General features: G+C 50.1%; 1 protein-coding gene across 1 annotated transcript; it reads left to right on the top strand.

Moving 5' to 3' along the window:
* The first annotated feature begins 5,353 nt into the window (after positions 1-5,353).
* ELFN1 (extracellular leucine rich repeat and fibronectin type III domain containing 1) lies at positions 5,354-7,753 on the top strand. The gene has a single exon (XM_010208120.2). The coding sequence runs from the start codon at positions 5,363-5,365 to the stop codon at positions 7,751-7,753; it is 2,391 nt and encodes a 796-aa protein (XP_010206422.1). The 5' UTR covers positions 5,354-5,362.
* The last annotated feature ends 15,152 nt before the right edge of the window (positions 7,754-22,905 follow it).

Consider the following 22,905-nt stretch of genomic DNA (forward strand, 5'->3'; position numbering starts at 1 on the left):
ACCTCCCTTGCTGTGGGTTTTCAGCCAGGATGAGGTTGCTGCTGTACATCCAGTGGACAAAATCACAGCAGTCTCTCTTTGCCATTGGGTTGTTGATGGGGGTGGAGAAGCAGGGACAGGTAAGAAGGGAGGACATCACAGGTCAAGGCTGAGGATTAGCAGGATGAAGCACGGATCCAGGCTCCAGTGGGGATACTGTAGTTCAGAGGCAACGTGTAGAAGCAGCAAGGAGTGAGCGAGTTGGCATTGCCCCTTTGATGGTCTCTGCAAGCCAAACCATGCTGCCTGGTGAAAGCAGGAGGAAAGGGAAATACAGGAATGTCTCAGGAGTAACTCAGTGCAGGAATGGTATTTCCTGTAAGTACTGGATGGACACCACCACAGCATTCCCATGGACATGGCCTGTTGTCATTGTTAGCATGGTGATACAGTTCAAGATACCTCTGAGAGTAAATTCATAATTTCAAATAATTACTGTTGTTGTTCCACGTCATCCTTATTCCTCTCTTTTTCTTCATTCTTAATCAGTGAAAGAGAACTACAAGTCTCCCCTTTCCTGGTTGTTTTTCACTTTAGAGTTGTAAGTGGTTTGTTCTCAGGTTTTCCCAGGCCGTTCCATGGAGAGTCAGAGGACTGGGAAAAATGGTGTACAGTTGTATTACCAGGAGAAGAAAACCAGACAGCTGGATGAAGACAAATCAGTCAGACAGGAGGGTTAAAACACTAGCTTTTCTTACTGATTTTTGTCCAGTCTGTGGAGAATCATGGAATGGTGGAGGTTGGAAGGGACCTTTAGAGATCATCTAGACCAAATCCTCTGCAGGTCTACCTAGATCAGGTCGCACAGGAATGTGTCCAGGCAGATCTTGAAGACCTCCAAGGAAGGAGACTTCACAGAGAGAGGCGGAGTCTCCTCTGCTCTCCAGAGACACATCCCAGCTTCAGAACCTTAGGGATAGCAAAGGCTTCTCAGCCGACTGGCTGCTCTATTTCTAACCTGCAAGAATCAAGCTCTGGATTTCAGACGGAGAAACAGAGAAGGTAGATTAGAGGTGAGGTAAAAGGTGGAAAAGGGAAGGAGAAACCTCCTATCTCTCTGTGATGTGCTGTTATGGGGAGCTGAGTGCCCCCACTGCCATCCTGCCTCATGGGAGGCACATGTGGGCACACACCCCCCCTCACCCGCCGTGGGTTGGTGCTGGGAAGAAAGCTTTCAGAAGCCAACTAGATGAACAATTATGCCTTCTGTGCAGAGCAACAAGACCCACTTCTCCACTCCCCAGTCATGTCCCGACAATCTAATAAAAAGGGAGATTAGCCCCTCTTTCCTATCTTATGTCTCCTTAATGCTGTCATTTTATTCACACTTTGCAAAGCAAATAAACCAGCAAATTGCTTGCTTTAATGAGCTGAAATTAAACTCAGGCTGCTGATAAAATGCCTTTTCTCCTTTCTGTTGTTGGGAAGGACTCGTCTGGTAGACAACGTATAGGAAAGAAGAAGAAACACGCAGCAGGAGCCTTATTGAACACATTTGAGTCATTTGCCATTACTCTTCTTCATCCCTGACATCTCCAATTAGATGAGGGAGGCACGTGGTGATGAGAAGGCTATAGGGAATCAGCCTAGTGAGGGCTGTGAAGGGTCTGCCTCTGCTCTTTGCTCACAGGATGGTCCCCCTCCACTAGCTAATGTCCACTGACACAGGCTGCAGCCCACAGCCTCCCCAGGGAAGAGTAACAAGAAACCTTCCTCTGCACGAAAAAGGTTGGTTTGGCTCTGTGGAGCCATCCCAAACACAAGACTGCCCAGAGAAAATGGTTGGGTCAAAATGAGAGTTGGAGGAGAAAGAGTAAGCTTGCTAAAGAGAATATGCCACAATGCAGTCTATGATTCTATGATACATCACTCTTCACTGCCTGTGCTGTCTCATTTCTGCATAGCTTCTCCTGCTGGTGCGAGGCACAAAACCATGGAGGAGGACAGGGAGATGCTCACACCATAGGCAGGTACCACAGTGCAGCAGGGAAGGAAAGCACCCTCTGTGCCACTCCTAGAGGACAACTGTGAATCATGGCTTATGGTTGTGCAGGTCAGGGCTACCCTTCTCCCACACCCTCAGGAGCAGTGTGAACCCCCACAGGAGGCAGTCAGAGGAGCTGGAGACCAAGCTGGTCCCTGCGGCAGAGTGGACACATCTAGAGCTCGGCTTGCAGCTGGAGGGAGAGAAAGCAACATGACACATCTGCTAGGAGTTTGATTCCAACAAGAGGAGCTCAGGGCACTTTCAGTCTCCAAGAGCCCTGTGAAGTGCTGTCATTATCTCATGGTACCAGAGAGGAGGCTGGAGTGCTGAGAGGTTAATTGAGTTGCCCAGTGCCAGGAAGGATGTGGCAGCAGACATCTCTCAGCCTGGCACTGCATCCTGTGCCTCCGTGTCAGCTGGGGAGGTGGTAAGGGGGGACATTCACCTGTGGTACCCCAGGCAGCACAGTCTTTCTTTTCTTCATCGCTATCTCCAAGGGCTTGACTATGCCAAAATGGGATGCTAGGTCACAGAATCATAGAATCATTGAATCATAGAATTATTTAGGTTGGAAAAAACCTTAAGATTGAGTGCAACCACTCACCTCACACTGCCAAGCCCACTGCTAAACCATACCCCTCAGCATCTCAGCTACATGACACTTAAATATCTCCAGGGATGGGGACTCCACCACCTCCCTGGGCAATCTGTTCCAATGCTTAACCCTCTCAGACCTGTCAAAGTGCTCCAGGTCAGCGAAATCACATCCTTGCAAATGTGCTTCTGCCAGTGCAGCAGGTACTGCGCCCCAATCTAGAGTTATCCTCACTAGCAGTATCACTGTGGTGATTTGAGGGCTTCAGCTGGAGCAGCATGCAGGAAAGAGGAGATCAGCCACCTTGCCCTCAGCATCCCTTCCACCCAAGCCCCATTTCTAGTAAACTTTAGAAAACCTGTGTTTTTGCAGAGCTTTCTGCCGATTGTAGTGGGGATAGGACAGCATCAGGCACAGAGAGAGACCAGCAAGTACCCAGGCAGTACCTCTGCCCACCTCACAACTGGGCAACCACTGCACACAGCACAGCCTGCAGAAGGGTGTACACACACCCTGCCTTCTGGGGGGGAGGGGAATAGGGGGTCTGGGGTGTGCTTTCCCCTCTGTCACCTCCCCTAGAAGCTGGTGGAGTGTTTACTGGAGGACAGGCAGCCAGAGAGTCTCATGTGGAGAGAGCTGATGTGAGAGAAGATCTTGTTATTCATGTAATGGAAACTCAACTGGGGCACCGGGGAATAGACTCATTGCTCACAATCCAGAAAGAACAAATAAACTGTTTTACTGCTTATTATTACTGACCTGTTTACCGAGGTATAAACTGTGAATGGTTAGCAGGGATCTCTGCAGTGAAACACGGTCTGCTTCATTGCCTGGTATCACGGGTGGAGAAGAACCTGGTTTCTTCAGGACAAAGGCAAGGGTATGGCATCTGCCTCCAAATACCCCTTGACAACCAATCTCATGTGATTTTCAGGTGTGCAGGCACTGAGAAATGGTTTGGAAACCAGTTTCTGGATTTCTACTATTTTGCAGATCCAATGAAGGACAATTTAGATGTAAGATGTGCCCCTTTCTTCTTTGTGGATGCCCAAGAAACCTCTAACTGTTTATGGCTGTGTTTTCAAGGAGTGCTGGAGGTGTTTTCCCTGCCTCTTACAGTCTTGCCTGGGTCAAGGGAGACAACCAGAGCTTTTGTTCCCAGCAAAAGTCCCAATGTGTATTTTTCTAGATAGGCCATGTTGTTTTCTTCCCATTTGTGGGCAGCTCTGTCTCTGCCACAACACCTCACTGCATCTGATCTACCAACTCAGAGAGCTGTTTGACAGTAGAGATATCCATGGATATTTTTGACATCTTGTGGAAAAGCATGACCCAGGAGATGCTGATGCTCAGGCAGTTCCCTCACTTCCACTTCTGCCCTCCTTTTTCCCTAAGAAATTACAAAAGGAAGCGGAAGTGCTGCCCATGGATATTTATGGTTCACCAAAAGTGAAGGAAAAAGTAATGGAAAATTCAAGCCAAGAATGAGAGTTCTTTTGTGGGAAGTGAGGCTTCTGTCAGCCCCATAGGTTTGTGTTTAGTGATGACACTTCCTGGTCTTCAAACAGCTGTTTCTGGCTGAGGAGTGAAGGTCTTGTCCCATCATCTACAAATACTCTTGTTATGCCACTGAATGGTTGAAGGTCCTCCCCACCTCTGCATCATTTCACCCTGGAGGGAGAGAGAGGTCTTGGAGACAGGCAGCAAGCCCCAACCACAGACAGGGACATCGGATGGTGAACAGTCATGCTAACGTGTTTTGCAGTCAGTGCCCTGAAACTACTGCTCAAGTTCCCAGAAACAGGATATGTGCTTGATGCTGGGCTTTATCCTTGACACCACACAGCAATGCAGCCAGAGAGACACGGTGTCCTCAACCAGCATCCCCTTCTGTGGGCACTGCTGCTGCTGCACACACCAGCACGCAAGACAGTTCGGATTCCCCTCAGCAAAACGCTGCAGCATCAAATCTACATCAGAGCGAGTTGTCTAGACTTCATCTGCTCTCAGCGGAGAGGAACAGACACTTCTGGGGCATCACTATTCTACTCCTAAGGTAGACACCTAAATAGGTCAGACAAACAGCACTCTGGATGTTTGTTGGTCTCTCAACTGCCTATAATGTGATGGTGGACAATAGGCTTAGACAGTGACCTCCATGCTCAGTGAGCACCTTCCCTCGTGCTGCCAAGAGTTAGAAGGCAAGTGCCTAACATTAAGAGAGTAGTTGGACGCATCTCCAATATCTCCAAACGCTCTTTCCTTTGTGTTTAGTTTGTGCTTGTGTTTTGTTTTGAGCAGGTGAGCCAAGGGACTGAGAGAGGACAACCAGACCCACAGAGGCACACAGAGATGGGGACCAGTGTCGTGATGGGCAGCAAAAAGAAAATGAGGAGATGTCCTATAAAAAGTGAAAAGGTGGCTTGTCTATAAGCCAGAGGGACTTCTCCACACGGGCACCTAACTTCATGAATCCCTCCCTGAGATGCCAGAGACCTGGTGATGCAGGACCAGCCTCAGCCACCCAGGCCTTGGTAACAGCCCCTGGCCGGTGGCTGCCGAGTACCGTGGGCACCGAGGTCCGCCTTCTCCACAGACACTTCCCCCCTGTCTCCGAGCCATGAGGAGAAGGGAGAGGCGAGTGAAACTGCCACAGAAGCACTAGCCCACGTCTTCCCAGCCCCCATCCCTCTCCCCGCTTCCGGCAGACCAGGAACCCCTTCTCTGTGCTGCCCTTCCAGATGGCAGGGCGCCGGTGGGCCGCGACGTCAGCCCTCTGCGTGTGCGTGGCAGCCGTCTCTCTCCTGCATGCTGGCGGGGTGCGGGCAGACTGCTGGCTCATAGAGGGGGACAAGGGCTTCGTCTGGTTGGCCATCTGCAGCCAAAACCAGCCTCCCTACGAGTCCATCCCCCAGCAAATCAACAGCACCATCGTGGATTTGCGGCTGAATGACAACAAGATCAAGAGCGTGCAGTATGCCTCCCTCAGCCGCTTCGGCAACCTGACATACCTCAACCTGACAAAGAACGAGATCTCCTACATCGAGGACGGTGCCTTTTCAGGACAGTTCAACCTCCAGGTGCTGCAGCTGGGTTACAATCGACTGAGGAACCTCACTGAGGGCATCCTCCGGGGCCTGGGGAAGCTGGAGTACCTCTATCTCCAGGCCAACCTCATCGAGTCTGTCACCCCCAATGCCTTCTGGGAGTGCCCCAACATAGTGAACATTGACCTGTCCATGAACAGGATCCAGAGACTCGACAGCAACACTTTTCGGGGCCTAAACAAACTCTCTGTCTGTGAACTCTACAGTAACCCCTTCTACTGCTCCTGCGAGCTCCTTGGCTTCCTGCAATGGCTGGAGGCTTTCACCAACATGACACGCACGTATGACCGGATGCAGTGCGACTCCCCACCTGACTACATGGGCTACTACTTGTTAGGCCAAGGCCGGACTGGCTACCGCAATGCTTTGAGCATGCTCTCTTCCCTTTGCACCGGTGGCTCCTACACTGTGATCCCTCGTTTTATCCCTCCCAGGTACCAGGTGACCACGGTGCCCTCCGAAAGCCCCTGCTCCGAGGAGGATTGCTCCTCCGGTGACGGCACAACCCCGCAGTTCTCCCTCTTCACACCCATCGGCGAAACGGAGGTGCGTCCCAACATCCAGGTGAAGCACCTCAACCACAACTCAGCCGTCCTCACCGTGCAGATCCCTTACCCCTTCAGCAAGATGTACATCCTCTCCCAGTTTGAAAATGGCTTCTCCTCCATGATCACCAAGCTCAGGAAGAAGGAGGAGAACATCACCGTGAGCAACCTAGTAGCACAAAGAGATTACACCTACTGTGTAGTGTCTGTCCACCAATACTCCAAGTACAACCACACCTGTGTCACCATCACACCCACCAGACCCAACCGCAAGGAGCTGGTGCCCACCCCTTCCACTGCCACTCATTATATCATGACAATCCTGGGCTGTCTCTTTGGCATGGTGATTGTCCTGGGCGTTGTGTATTACTGTCTCCGGAAGAGGCGTCAGCAGGAGGAGAAGCACAAAAAGGCTGCCAGCAGCATGAAGAAGACCATCATTGAGCTGAAATATGGGCCAGAAATGGAGACCACCAGCATCACCCATCTGTCCCAGGGACAGATGCTGGGCGGGGAGACGGTGACCCGCATCCCCTACCTGCCTTCTGCTGGTGAGGTCGAGCAGTACAAGCTGATCGACAGCAGCGAGACCCCCAAGGCCACAAAGGGCAACTACATGGAGGTGAGGACGGGTGAGCAGCCTGAGAGGCGAGACTGCGAGCTGTCCCTGCCACCGGACACCCAGAGCTCTGTGGCTGAGATCTCCACCATTGCCAAGGAAGTGGACAAGGTGAACCAGATCATCAACAACTGCATCGATGCCTTGAAATCTGAGTCCACCTCCTTCCAAGGGGTAAAATCGGGGGCAGTCTCCACGGTGGAGCCTCAGCTAGTGCTCTTGTCAGAGCAGATCCCCAGCAAGCACGGATTCCTCTCCCCTGTCTACAAGGAAAGCTACAACCACCCTCTCCAGCGACACCACAGCATGGAGGCGGCCCCCAAACGCTCCAGCACCTCTTCCAGTGGCTCCATACGGAGCCCCAGGTCGTACCGCTCCGAGGGATCGGGCCACAAATCAGAAGCCAAATACATCGAGAAGACGTCCCCCACCACTGACACCATCCTCACTGTGACACCGGCTGCGGCCATTCTGCGGGCAGAGGCGGAGAAGATCCGTCAGTACAGCGAACACCGGCACTCGTACCCCAGCTCGCACCAAGGGGAGCAGCACGACAGCATGGGAGGGCGAAAACCCTCAATCCTGGAGCCTCTGACCCGTCCTCGCCCTAGAGACCTGGCCTATTCCCAGCTTTCGCCTCAATATCACAACCTGAGCTACACCTCCAGCCCAGAGTACACCTGCAAACCATCGCACAGCATCTGGGAGCGCTTCAAACTCAACCGCAAGCGGCACAAAGACGAGGAGGAGTATATGGCAGCCGGCCATGCTCTACGCAAAAAGGTCCAGTTTGCCAAAGACGAGGATCTTCACGACATCTTAGACTACTGGAAGGGTGTCTCTGCCCAGCAAAAGTCCTGAGTCCTCACACAACTCGTGACTTAACACACTAACTGGACCAAAAGAAATCCACAGCAGCTATTTTTATTCAGACTGTCTTTGAAACAAAATTAAAATTAAAAAAAAACAACATAAAAATAAAAGAACAAATTATGAAATCTATAAATATTCTATATAATATATAAAGAGAGATATTAAAACGTCCTCACGTTGGTGAGACACGCACCAAATTCGTACACAAACTTTACAAAACAAACAAACTGTGGAGTGAAAAAAAACACAACAAAAAAAGTTTTGTTTCATTTTGATTTTTAAAAAAAAAAAAAAAACCAAGAAAAAAAAGAAAAATTCAATATGAAAAGGAGAGAGCAGGCAGAGAGCTCTGGCGTTTCCCAATATTGCATTGCATGAGTCCCTATTCCGTGATTTTGTGGATTCTTTGTGAACAGTTTGTGTTCTTCATTCCTTCCTTCCCTTCCAAAATCAACAGCAACAAAAACAGCGACAAAAATAACCAAACCACCAAAAAGAGACCAGAAGGAGATCCATCCTTTGGGCTGTTTTTGCAAACGGAGTCTTCCAGTTTAGACTTTTACCCGGCTGAAGGCCCGTTCACATTTTCACTCACGGAGAGGTTTTACCACACATTGCATTGTAAACCGAAGTCGTTAATTGTACAGAGAAAATTTCTATATTTGCAATGTTTGCTGTATAATGAGAGAGAGAGGAGAAAAAAAACAATACTACATCTACTAAAAAAAAATATATATATATCTATATTCACCTGTTTGTACCAGGTTTTTATCATGGATTTTAGAGAAAGAGATGACATTTAGTTTGAAGGACTTGTTGTTGGTTGCTTGGTGGTTGGTTGGTTGGTTGATGGGATATTCTGGGGAGGGGAGAGGCAGATGGAGAGTGTTTGGTCTTCTAAGTGTTTGATTTAGATTTCTCCCAACAATCAACCATATCCAAGTTCTTGTCACTTCAAAGTACACTGAGAAAAATGGCACATACCTAGAAAAGCAGGATCCCCCATTTCATTCCAAGTGTGAGACCTCCAGGAACAGGGAAAGAGATGAGAAGTGAAGGGATTTTGGCTGAGCAATGGAATTTCTCCCACAACACCAAAAGTATTGGTCTCTCCCAGTCATATCTGGAGAGTGGTGGCCCTTGGGGCTGGTTGCTGAGGTGTGGGTTATCCCCTTACCTTTCATGATAAGGAGTGAGAAGTGGGTTAGAGGAGAAAGCCTCTTGCCATTCTTCAGAGACGGACATCATTGGTGGCTGATTTTTGCAGAGGTACAAGACCCCAAACATTTACAGCTTTCCCATAATGAGAGATCTTAAAGTAGGAATGGATCCTGGCCCAGGAATCCTGCCCCTCACCTCTGGGACTCCCACCAGTGCCTGCCCAGCAGCTCCTCTGTGGCTGACCCCAAATTCAGGCATGGCCTCTAGCGGGAGTAGCTGGAGGTAGACACCACAGGGAGCCCCTGAAAAGCCCTTGGGATTCCAGGACTGGAAAGGAATGTTCATGTCTTGTGTCCACCCAAGCAGCCACATGCCCCTCAACCATTGCTCTCCAATGCCTGTCCAAAACTCCACAACTGTTTGCCGCATCTCTGAAATACTCACAGATAATCCCCTACTCATGGGGTGAGGAGAAGATGGAAGGTGTTGAAGCCACGAAGGTAATCCCAGGCCAAGCTGGTGGCTGAAGGACACAATCTTGCCCCCTATTAGATCCATCTGAGTTGCAAGCTCCCTCATGTGTCACCCCATGACTGACATGAAATGGTGGGCACAGGAGGGTCAAGGAGCTGCTCTGCTCCCCCATCGAGTGTGTGGCAGCCCAGCAAACTAGCACAGCGAGATGATAGGCTCCCCAAATGCAGCCCTTCGGGACCCTGCTGCTTGCTAGAGTTTCTCCCTTCCATTCTGCTCATAAATCTCTTGTATGGACATCCTGAGTCCTGACAGATGAGCACTAGGGCCCAGGAGCAAACCATATCCCATCCTGTTATTTTGATATTTCAAAGCGATTTTGACAAGTATTCATGCAAAAGGTTATGTTTGTTCAGAAAGGAGCTGAGCCAGGAAGACATGGAGCAGGCTGGGAAGTGCATGAGTTTATTCTCCGTGGTTATTTGTGTAGACAACAAACCATTAGCAGGGCTTCATAATAAAAGGCAGTCAATTTCCCCGGGAACATACTCACTCTGCACGAGCAAAGGCGTTTTCCTCCACCTCCTCCAGGAGCCTCAGATCTTGCCCGCAGCACACAGCTTCCTAGGGATGTGTCTTGCTCCACATTCACTGAGCAGGACCTGGCAAGGGGAGCTGAGGATCACACCTCTTTTGTTTTGTGACATTGTGGTGGGTCCCTTCCTGAATTTCAGCTGTAGCACCTGGACCAAAGCAAACCCTTCAGCTGAAACCACCTTCCCTCACAAACCCTGGGTGCCTCCTGGAGAAACAGGACTTGGTCAGCCGGGATGGAGAGGGAGAAAGGTAGCAGGGCCTTCTGGCACTGTTTTGTGGTGTAAGGGGATTCCTCAGCAAGAGGCTGGGATGGTCAAAGGTGGTGGCAGTTTGTGGGTTAATTTTCTACCACTGATAGACACTGAAAGACCTCCCCCCATTGAGATCAGTTCCCAAACCAGTTTAGAAAGGACACAACGTGACCAGGAGCAATGGCAGAAGCACCAAAGCATAATGCCTGGCTGTGGAGGCCACAGCGTGTTGGCAGCAAGCTCATCTCTTTACCTGGGGCGAGACATTTTGCTCCACTCTGCCTCTGTTTCCTCCTCTGCAAAATGCTTCCTTCTGGCATTGAGGGCGTAGGCTGGTTGGGGAAGCTCAATTAATTAATTGCCTGTCTGTGAAGCCCGTTTAGCTCCTAGAATAAAAGCCACTACAGAAATGCAAAGTTATTAGTGGCATAGAACAGCAGGGGCAGATGGAATCAAAGCCTGATTCTGTTTTCACACCAGGATTTCACTGGTCATAAACCAACAGAGACTAACACAGGAAATGTGATACAGCAGCACTAGCCTTTCTAAATTAAACACTTCCAGATGCAAACTCTCTGCAATTGAGAGAAAATGAGAGTTAGAAAGGTTCAGGCCCCTCCAAGAGATCTCCAAGGGAGGTACCTGCACATGTAGATATGGTTGGTAGGTCCTTGCCATGTGTCTCGGCTCCAGATGGCTCCTTGGGTGAGGAACGGCCATGCTGCTGAGCACCTTCCAGCCTCCTCACTCTCCCTCCATGATAGTGTGCTGTGTCCTGGCAGCTGTGGTCCACATCCCTTGGCATGAGATGCCAGAAGATGAGCTGAGAAAAAAGCCAGGGAAGAAAAGGGAAGTCTCACTGTCCCCAGAAACCACCTGCGACCTGTTGTGTGCTTTTTGTCTTTGTCTCTTCTTCAGCCACTAAAGCTCTCAAGCTGCCTCTGCTTTTCCCATGCCCTGTCCATCCAGGCAGTTGCTATTGCCCCAAATCCATCTGAAGCAAGAAGGCCAAGCGAAAAGGAATGGACACTGGAAACATGTGCCCAAGTGAAGAGATGGGGAGGTCAGACAAAAGGTTGTTCCTTTGTTTTGCCCCATGTCAAGGTGTAATAGGGACTAGTGAATTGGGAGCCAGCATAGAAAGCCACTGCCAGCGCTGAGGACCCAGAGATTCCCATATCCCCCTCCTGCAGCAGGAGGAGAGTGGGAACAAAGGGAAGAGAGAAGAAAATGAGGGAGGCAGATGAAAGGCTGGGAGAGGCGTGTGATGAGGAGGGGGGGGAAGGCAGAGGCAGTGGGAGCCACTGTGCCCAACACAGTACAGGCAGCAGCCCCTGGAGAGGCCAGTGAAGGTGTTGAGCAAAGCTGCTCTGAGACAGATGATTTTTTTTTTTAAGAGAAAGCAGTTGTTTCCCTGCAGTGATTAAAGAAGAAAAGGAGCAGAGGGTCATGCTGCTTCTTCTGCCCTGCACTGCTCTGAGAAACTTCCTTGCTGGCTGAGGTCAGTGGGAGCTGTGTCTACTCCCAGAAGTGCTCCTGGAGAGCGTCAAAGGCAGCTGCCCATGGCCACCCTAAGCTTCAACATTACCATCATCATCTCTCCAGGATGCCCCTGGTGAGCCCCAAGAGAACAAGCACTCCTTTACCTCAGGGTCCCTGGGCTGCCTGTCAGGCATGTGGGGCAAGGAGAGAGGGGCAGGGAATGCAGACTCCAATCCACCTCGGAAAGCACAGCTCAGACCTTCCTCTGTCCCAAGCACCGGCCATGGTGGTGGCAGGACACTGACACAGAGGATGTGTGATGGAATAATGACCTCCAACATGGATTTCAGTTTCCCATCACCCTTTCCCAGACTCTGCTCCACCAAACTCTTTGGGTGCTGGGGTGCACCCGTGCTTGCTCTCTGCTCCCTGCTGCTGGGTTGTGGGCCTTGAACCCCTTCCCCCTTACTGCTCCCAGCCCTACTCCCTGAATCTGCCCACACCTATAGCTGCCACATGGGAATCCTCTTCTAGGAGGGCTCTGCTGGATGGGCAAATGATAGTCCTGGGGCCATATGTAAATGCATTCTGCTGATGCCCATTCTTTATCCACAAAATTGTTTAAACCACTGGTCTTCAAAATCGAAGCAGGACTAAAAATTCCCCTTATGATCCCCCCAGCATCTCAGCAGAGACAGCTTCTTGTTGGAGCATAAATCCAAGCCCTCATTACCCACAGCTCAGTCTCCCTCGGGGCCAGAGTTAGCAAAGGACCATGCCACATGTTGCGAAGTCTGTGTGACATCTAGAGCCTGAACATTATTTAAAAGCTTGTAAATTGGGACTGAAGCATTTCTGTCAGAAGCCCAGTGTTCCTAGGGGACCCACCTGCCCCAGTCCTGTTGGCCCCACTTAGTGATACAAGCCAGGATGCTAAATGCTTTCCTCTGTCTCTATTTTCCATCAGCCCTTCCCTGAATCAGGGCCAGACCTTGATGAACTCAGAGCTCCATTGCCCAAGACCTGCAAACTCATCACTGTGGTGGATTTGGCTGTGCAGAAATCAGGAGCTGCAACACAAACCCCCTGGTCACACCTTGCTACAACCTGGCTGCAATAAATCACCTCCTTGTAAGGAGAAGGGGGTCAGGAAGGGTGGAGGGGACTGGTCACACAAACCCTTTAGGGAGGAGTCGTCTGGGAATGAGCACAGGCTGCCGAGGAGTGTTTTTGGACAGGCCCCAAAAGCTGCAGATCGATGAGGGTGATTGAGGCCAACACACACTGCATTGGGCTATTTTTAGCACAGCTGTCAGAGCAGGAATTTGGGAGCCCAAGTCAGAATTTATGTGCTTTCTGTGAGTGTTCAATCAACAAGGCAGCAGCACCCTCCCTGCCTGTTTTGAGAGCAACTCACCTTGGTTTCAACTCCTCTTTGATGCACATCACGTCCTTCTCCTTCTCAGTCCCTGTGGGAACAGTGGGGACAATGCCACCACCCCAAAGCTTGGAGCTGTGAGCACCTGGATGCACATGGACAGAGCAGAAGAGAGGGAGAGCATGAGCTCCAGGGGATGAAGGGCTTATTTGTAAGAAGCCCCAGTCCTACCTTAAATGTGCAGTGAGTGTGAAGATGTCTTGTCCTGTAGCAGCGTGGCTGCAGCACTGGCTCCACAGAGCAGTACCAGGCGGGTGTGGACTTTGGAGCTGCCCCAGCCCTCTCCTCCAGCTCCTCCCTCCCCATTTACTCACCACAGGCTTTCCATCATAGAGCCCTAAGTTGGTTTCCTTGGGTAGGTGTCCGGAGATGAAATTGCTCTTTGGAGAGAGAAGTGTAGCACATTTCCACTCCCTCCTCTCCAAACCATTGCTGCTAGCAGCAAAGCTGCTGGCGGGCACGGCTGGCGGTGCTGGAGAAGCTAACACAAGAGCCACTTCTTGGCTTGTACCAGTGACTTTGGCTTCACTTAAATTTACTTAACTCCACTTTCTCACACCTCCTTTATGTCACACCCTCTGGTTTACCCCTCTCAGACAGCTCACCAGCACCACCAGAAGGGTGGTAGAGATTATCCAAGTGCTGCCTTGAGAGTTTAACTCATTTCCCTCCTCCTCAGTACTTAATGAAGGGAAACTATCTGATCCAGAGTGAAGCCAGTTTTCTGGACTCAGTTTCCTCTGTGCAAGGGATGAGCAGACACAAGAGTATCAAGGATATAGATTTTCACCCTGTGGGGAGTAGCCAAGCAGTAGTTTTCACTGTACTTTTGCTGTCCTTTCTTTTGGTCTGAATTGGATGTGAATGTGCCTGTTTCCCCTCACTCTGCAACTTCTCTGTCCCTGCAGAGTAACCAGAAAAATCTACCAGGTCTCCAGGTTCACCAGTGTGTGCCTTTTTAACAATTCCTGTATGTACTGATTGCTTCTCATGTCCCACCAACACCTGTTTTCTCACACTCAGCTCAGCTGTTTGGAAATAGCCATTTGCTGCTCACCTTTACTTGTACTCCATCCCTGCTTTCTTTGGGTCTAAAAGGATTCCATTTCTGTCTTTTATCAGCTTTCTCATGGCTTATATGCTCACTTTTTCCCCATACAATGCCCTTTTCTAATAAGCTCCTCTCTCCTGACCCATCTTCTCCATTAAGTTACACAAGTGCTGTCCCACATGTTGTCCTGGGCTCTCTTCTGGGTCTACCATACTCTTCAGTGTTTCCAGCTGTGAAAAGAAGTGATGAGCCCCACATCCATGCTTTCCTCACACTCCACTTGCCTTCCTTCCAGCTCCCCAGCCCTCCAGTCTGCCCCATCCCACCACAGCATCCAACTTTGGCAGCCTCGTCCATCCTTGCATGAGGCCCTGGCCAGCTTGCCCTGATCTGCAGGGGTGTGATGGGATGCCTCAAAGTTTCTGTTGCAGTGCCTGCAGTTTGTCTCTGCTGAGAGGCCTCTTAAACCTTTTCCTCTCTCTCAGCATCACCTTTACACAGCAGAGTCCTCCTTGGGCATCTCCTACCCTGCAGGCAAAAGCTGCCCAGTGCATCCAAGCAGCAGGAGGTCTCTGGGTATGGCAAAAGCTCATCTCTGCTCTCAGAAGTAAACACTGGCACTCTTCATGCCATGCAGCTAAATCAATTAATCTCGTTCCACCACATTTGTAGCCAAGATGCAAAGGTTCCCATTCCCTGCAGTTGAGGCTTGAAGTCTGCTTCTCCAAGATGTGCCCTCCTGCCCCCCCAGGAGCTGTGTCACAGTAGGATGTGAGGAATGGGAGCAGAGCAGTTGGGAGCTGCTCCAACGGGCTGGCAGAGGCAGCAACCCCCTAGCCAAGTGGCCACAAAGTACATGGCCACAATCCAAAATATCCCTGATGCATTCAGCTGAGTTCAGGCTGAGAAAGACTTTGCAGGCACAAAACCTCTTGTGCTTTAGTGTTTAGTGTTTTTTTTTTTTCCCAAGCCACCTCAGGTATTGCAGTAAGAGATATTACCTCTCTGTACAAACCTTACCTCAATTATTTAAATCATTCTGTCTGTAACACCACTGCCATCCACTCCAGAGTTCATACACACATCCCTGCCTGGGAAATCCTGGGCAGAAACGTGGCAGCCCTGCTCACAAGAAATCCTTCAAGAGCTGACAAGTCTCTGAGCTGCTCCACAGTCTCATCCAACCTTGCAGGGTGATCACAGCTCCTTAAAAGACAGTCAAATGCAGATACTGGGGCTTGGGGCAAGACTAGAAGCAGAAGCTGGGGAGAGCAGGTGGCTGGCACAGCCACCTCAAACCTCCTTCCACAGCAGAGCTCACAGCTGGACCAGAGGGTGAGATGAGAGGTGGGCTGGTCTCTGACCTCCCACCCATCTCAATATTCCATCCTGGAGATCAGCTGGGTCCTGGCACAGCTGCTGGGAAAATGAGGAAGCAGAGATGGAGGTGTTGAAGCAGAGCTGGGAGCTGTCCCTCATCCCCCAGAGGTGGTTGAACCCTTTCTGAGACAGTTGTGGATCTCCTCTGGCTGAGAGGATGGAGAAGTCCTTGCCTCAGGCTGGCTTTGAACAGCATGCCCAGAAGAGGCTATGTGTGGCTGTGAAGGACTCAGCCATCCATTATTGCTCCAGAGCTGTCAGGAGAAGGGGTGGACTCACCTCTGAAGTCAGAGCCAGTCCCACTCCTCTGCAAAGCCATACATGTATGCAGCTGGGGATTTCCAGGTGAGAGGAGGGAGCTTGACTGGCACCAGACTACACAGCCCTCAGGGTACAAAGGCATCAGGGTACGGCTGAACTTTCACTCTTTCCCAAAGCTGAAGAAACAGAAACAGCACAAAGAAGTCGGAAGATGCCAGCAAGTGGGGGGAGACAGCCTATCCAGGGAGCTAATTTGGCTGGAAGGAAAGGGAAAGGTTGCAAGATGTTCCCCTATTAAGAAAGAAAAATAGATATGCAAGAGCAAGACGCCAGAGGTTGAAGTGCCTGTGGGGAAGTGATGTGGATGCATTTGATTTTAAGAAGCCAAGGCAGGGCTGGGGCAGAAGCTGGACCCAGAATGAAGGTCATTTCAGCCCAGGACTTAGAGTCAATGATTAGGACGTGTCTTGCAGAGACCAGGAAACTGTAGAGGTGAGTGAATTGTAAGCGGCACCGCATTTAATCTGAGCAGAATGCACGAAACCGGTTAATGCAATTGAAAGGGTTATTTAAGCTGAATATTCAGAGGGAAAAAATAAAGCATTGCAGGGAAAATAATAATACTTAGCACTTGTAATGTGCTTAGAATCTTCAAAAACTGGTCAGCCATTAACTGATTGCTCCTCTGCTAAGTCCAAAGGCTAATAAAAGGGGATGGTTCATTTAGTTGTTTCACAGCTGAGCTTCTCAATAAGGCATGAGGAAGACATCACTGCTCTCCAACATGTTGGTAAACAAACAGCTGGAAGTGGGAGAACACAGTAACATCTCAGCACTCAGTCACAGCCTCTCTCTTGGCTCCTCTTTCCTCACCTCGAGCTTATCCAACCGTACCCATGACAGGGAGCTCGTCTGGAGGTCTGTCTGGGGAACACACCACAGGTAGGTCCAGCAATTACAATACTTGGTGTCTCCTGACTGAAAACTGCCCCTGTGCCAGTGTCTACATGACTGTGGATGGGGCATTCACAGGGCAGGAGCTTGGGCGCCTCTCCATGGGTGGATGGGGTGGGTGAAAGACCCTGACTGTGGAGCCCTGAGCCCGGAGGCTGGAGGGAACACAGCAGCCTTTAGAATGGCAATAAAGATGGAGGTGTTTTATGGTTGTTTTACTTAAAAACGAAACAGTTCCTTTTGTGTTTGATGAGCAAGCCATTTTGTAAATGCTACAGAGAAAACATGCCGCAGTTGCACCTCAGGGATTTCCAGCCTGTTCCCTTGGCAGTGGTGGAGCAGATGAGGGCCGGAGTGGCTGTCCCACACACACTCCCCAGTTGTCTGCTCAAATCAGCCTCCCCCTGTCAGTGCTGCCCCTCACACACCCCTGGGACTGAAACCCCCTTTTTTCCTATTGCTACTGCTGGGAACCAATGTAAAGTTCATGTCTAACCCCAACCAACCATTGTGGAGTTACAGTGCTTTGCAAAGCGACTGCCAGTGCATTCTCCGCATGTACCCCAGCCTGCCACTATACCACTCCAGCCTTCCTCCTGTGGCACCCACTTTCATGATGGATTTTGGCATTATCAGTTTAGATACCCAGTAAAACACCAGCTTCCTCATTTCAGAGGAAGGCAACTGCACAGCTGCTCAGCTGCCCCCATAAAGATGTTCTGGTTTTGGTGTAGTGATGCTCCAGACACCACTTTGCTGGGGCACAGGTATCCCAGAGACCCTGCCCTGGGTGCTCCAGCCCTGTGGTGGAGGGATGTCTCCATGAGGCTGTACACCTGAGTCCCATTAGTCATCCTCAGACCGTGCAAGGTCTCCAGCTCAACCATGAGCTTTGGAGCTGCAGCCAGGAGAGGACAAGGGTTCACACACAACCTCAGCAACAGAGATGAGCTCCTGGAAGATGCTGAGGAGCTATTTCTTCACTCACCTCACTGTTGGGTAATCCAATAGGGAATCTGCTGCTTTATAGAAGTGATGCACAAGTATTCATCTCTGAAAGCATTTGCTGGGCTAAAACAGACCCTCCCAGAGCAGAGCAGAGTCAAGCCCAGGGCTGAACTCAACTTTCCTGGGACATGTCCAGGAGCTGCAGTGCCACCGTCAAAAGCTTTTGGTGGAAAGGGGTTGAGCGATCTTATATTCCTCTGCCTTTTTGCCCCAGGCACTGTCTCCTCTGTGCTTATGGGCTCCTCTGCTCCTCTGCTCTCTCCACTGTGCTTATGGGCTTTGTGTTTTCTTTCTCTTTCTTCAGGTTTTCTTCTTGTTAAGTGAAATGTTCCCTATGACTGCAGCTAGCATGGCCTTATGGACCCTGTGCTGAGAGGATGAGTCAGGTGAGAGCAGGAAGAGGTGAGCAGGGACTCCTTAAAACAGTGTTACCACTAAGTGCCTCTCCCTCGAGGCATGTCTTGCTTGAATGAGGTGTACAGGTCAGGATCTTGATGATTTACAGTGCAGGATGAGTCCTCTTAATCGTCTGGGGGACCTGGAGAAGATGCTGAGCACAGAGAGCAGCAGCCCTGCTGGGTCAGTAACTGGGGTTTCTGACTGGAGGAAATTTGAGATGCAGCATGCTAAGGATGCCACTCTAACTTCTGCTAAACACTCACGTCCACCCAGGTAGCAGAACCATGGACTGTGCAAGGCACTGCCCGTTTCCCTCTGCCTGTTTTTGGCATAACGAAGCCCAATGGGTGTGTGTACAAACAAAGCAAGCATCTCTCTCGCCGGACCTCATGCATCATTTATAGCCAGCCTTTCCATGGCACAAGAAACATTTACATATGCCAGCATTAATTCTGAGCGCCACTTCAAAGCCATCTCTGTCTAATGAACCCCGTGCGCTGTGCACAGCAAATTCCACCCGAAAAATAATTAGCAGCACACGCCACCAAAGCCTTACAAGGGGAACGCTGCACACCACCTGCTGAAGCAAAATGAATGCCTGATTTATTTATTTTTTCCCACTTTTTAGCAACATTCAGGCGCTGACTCAAAGCTGTGCTCTGTGCTCAGCTTTGTAGGGCCCTGGGAAGCGTCACGTTCCCTCTCTGCTTTCCAAGCTGAGGATATGATTGATTAGGGACTGGGGGGTTATGTTTTTCATAGATCATGACTGGACAGAGCTCTGCAAGACCCTGCTGATTTCTCTGTGCTGAGGGTGCCAGCTGGGATTTAGGGTGCTGGCAGCTCTATGCCCATTCCTCTGAAGTTGCACAAATCCCAGGCTTTTGGGATGCTGTCACCTCCAGAGCAGAGCATCACACTGATGGCTGGGAGCAGGACAGGACATTGGGCTGACATAGAGCTGTTAACCCCCAACTAGCATCTGCCTCACTGAGTTAAAAAAAAAGAATTTGGAGATGAGATCAGGAGGTGCAGGTTTTTGGGGCCCCTACCAGCCAAGGGTGCTGCTGGCTGCAGACAGCCCTGCTGTGAATGGCTCAGGGAACCCAGCTGGCTTTACTGAAATTACTTCTTAACTCTGTGTTAGAGCTGCCCAGCCCAACGTATGCTGGGAGGAGCAGCATGTTTTACTGTGAGGGTGAGGGAGCCCTGGTATAGGCTGCCCAGGGAGCTTGTGGAATCTCCCTCTCTAGAGGTTTTCAAAACGCATCTGGACACCTTCCTGTGTGACCTGATCTAAGTAAACCTGCATTAGCAGCAGGGTTGGGCTGGTGATCTCTAGAAGTCCCTTCCAGTTCCTATCATTCTATGATTCTATGAGGTTCTGCTCAAGCCCTGAGGTAGTGGCATTGCTGTGAGAGACTCACATCACAAACCATCATTGTAGAGTGAGAGAGGCCAAAGTCAGAGGTGGCACAGGAGGACCAATCATGCTGGAGTGATGCTGGAATATTGGACTCTCCCTGGTCCTGTCCTCCTTGGGTGGAAGGAAGAGGCTCCAGCTCAATGCTGTGCTGCCCATGTGTCTCTCCGGTATCAAGCCATGGTAGTCAAATTGTCAGTCTCCACTTTGCTAGGATGCAAAGGGTTAAACTGTTCTTCCTATGCAAATTAGGCTTAATTAATCCTTTTCATCAGTTGCAAATATACCTTCTGAACCCTATTAAAAAGATGAATATGCAAATTCAGACCTTTTTTAATACTCATTTTCAAGGACTTGGAGTCAGGCTTGATTATTCGATTCCCGTTAACAGCCTGTAAAACCTGGTGCAAAATTTAATTTCCATTTTAAGTTACCAAAAAAAACCCCTGAATCTGTTGGTAATTAAGCTAATTACAGTGTTACACTAAAGAGGAGACAAACAAGGAGGACAAGATCATTCATTACGTTTAACACTGGTTACAGGACCTGGGGACTGTGCAGCGCCAGAGTTAACAGTGCAGCCAGGAAACAAAAGTGACAGAAATGGGGTGTGTGTGGGGAGGCTGCAGCTTTTGGGGAGCCTGGTACCTTCCTCACCTTGGGAGCATCTCTGCTTCAGCCCCGAGAGCCATCTTCCTCCTCCTCCTCCTAAGGAGAGAAGTGAGGAGGAGGAGGTACAGCCAAGCTGGATGGGTGTTGCAGGTGTCCTGAGGTCTCTGTATGTGCTTGGGGTTTCTTAGGGTGACCTATAGAACCATCCTATCTACTAGTGTGACAGGATGAGCACCCCATGTAGGTGGCATTTCCATCCTCTTTGAGCATCTTCTCTGTATTAAAAATGTGCAGAGGAGCTGTTAGCTGAACTGGAAGCACATGGGACAAGGAGGCCCTGCAGATGGGGTTGCATGTCCTGCTGCCCCAGAGGAACTGTGATCCTGCAGCTGATCACCAGCAGTGACATCTCAAAAGCTAGTAAGTCCCTTTGCCGAAGCCAAGCCATCAGGGAACACCCATGACAAGACTCTGTTGAGGCACCTACAAACCACCACTCCACAGCCACAACAAGGGGTCAAATGGAGTTACAGGATGTGACCCCTGTAGCTCATGATTGTAGCCAGCATCTTTTGGGAGGTGCCAGCCAAACCTACACTGTCCAGACCTCCCTCTTGGTCACCTGTCAGGGCTGGGCAGTCAGTGCTGGTGGCTCCCAACTTGCTCATCAACCTTGCTGTGCCTCCCAGCTCTGCCTGTGCATAATTAAATAAGAAGTGCTGCTATAGACTGTTAATTATGGTTTACCACTGCAGTGATCCCTTAAAATCGGTCATTAGCATGCCTAGGATCTATTCTGCACTTGGCGTTTTCTAATGAGTTAGCCAAGTTAACAAGTGATTTGTCAGAGCAGTAATCCTCACCTTGGGACTGGCAGCTCAGGAAGGCAGCATGCCATTGCAGGCTTGTGCCATTGCAGGCTCGTGCCACGGCAGGCTCGTGCTGTCTCCAGACAGGGTGAGGAGTCCCATGACCTAGGTGAGAGCACCCTGGTGATGCTCTGCCACATCAGGCCAGGGCTCTGCATCCACTGGGCAGGAGGCTCCAATGTTGGAGTGCCAGTGTTACCTACTTACCCAAAGGCATCTGTCACAGGCAGGGTGGATCCACCTGAGACTGGTGCTGCACGTGGGGGTGTGGGGGAGGAGGGGGGCTTTTCTGGTTGTGCCTCAGTACAGCTGTGGGATGAGTGGATGGGTTCCCTGTGTGTTTGGTTCACTCCCCTCACAGTCAGAGGAGCTGTTACGTCCAAACATGCCACTCAAGGGCCATTCTGCCTCCTAACAGCGGGATGGTCACATCGATCTCCAGAGGCATGAGTGTAACTCCCACACCTGCAGGCGGAGGAGCCACAGAGCTGGGCAGGGCTGAAAAAGAGACAGGGCCATTTGCCTTCACCCTGTTACATGTAAGGTTTATCTCCCCTGTGCACTCCACAGTCAACAGGGAGTGGGAGGCACCTCTGAAGTGAAGGGCCTACGTGAGGTTCATGCTTTTAATTTCTCTTTAGGGAGATTGCTGCTCAGGAGTGGTTATGGGGACAGCCTGGCAGATGAGCCAGCCTCCAGCCTCAGCAAAGTGCCTTCAATCGTGTGGCACAAATGTTACCAGCAGATGCTCATGGAGAGAGGGAACATTCACCTGCCAAACTTCAGAGCCTTTCACCTGCCTGGAGAACATTTTCCATCACGTTGATAACAGAAGCTTCTGACCACCAGATAAAAGGAGTGTGATGATAGAAGTGATAAGAGAAATGCTCTCACTATCTGAGCCAAGCCCTGTGCCTCGTGTGTCCTCCTGCATGTGCATCCTCCTGCCCTTCGACCTGTCTGGTGCATCTTATCAACTGTATCACATTTTGGAGTGAGTCAGGGATGCAAAATTACCTTCTCAGTCCCTACAGGCAATCAACTTGCTTCCCGAACCATGAGATATGATTGCTCTTATTATTTTAACTTGCATAGGAGCAAGTCTTGTTAATGGTCATAAAATTATCTGGTTCTTATTTAAATCCAACAACCGTCTGTGTTTCAATGACCTCCTGATGGTCTCTGGCTTTGTTCCAGGTTGAAGAGGAATCAGAAGGACCAGGGAGGAAAAAGAGGCAGTGGGAGGATTAAAGAAAAACAACAAAAACCACAAGAAGCAACAGCCAACAAAGAGAATTCAAAGTAAACCAGGGAATATTAAAGAGAGCTCAATCAGTCAGCTGGAGAGTTCAAAAAAACACAACCTGTCACGAAGAGAAGGAAGCAGCATCAGGTAAAATTAGCAACACTAATAAACTCATCAGCACTGGAGCCCAGGCCAGGAAACAGCACAGGGAAGATGAAGGGGCCAGGAGATGCTTGATCCCACGTTGGGGAAGCAGGAGAGAGAATTGATACAACCTGAAGGAGTGTGTTTTGGTGGAGAAAAGTGGTTTGGCTGGAGACCAAAGACGTGCTTTTCCCAAGCCTTCCAGAATTAAGGAGCTGCCTTTATGCTCTCTAACTTACATGGCAGTATTTTCTTTGAAGTGTGTTTTCCTTTGGTTTTGTCCCTTGTTTTTGCTTTGAGGGAAAACACACACACACAAAGAAGGATGGAGAGCCAGTCACCATAGGTGAAAGGAGCAGGAGCAGGCACTGGCACGGCTGCCCAGGGCTG

Source organism: Colius striatus, chromosome 3 (genome assembly GCF_028858725.1).
Source record: "Colius striatus isolate bColStr4 chromosome 3, bColStr4.1.hap1, whole genome shotgun sequence".
NCBI lineage: Eukaryota > Metazoa > Chordata > Aves > Coliiformes > Coliidae > Colius > Colius striatus.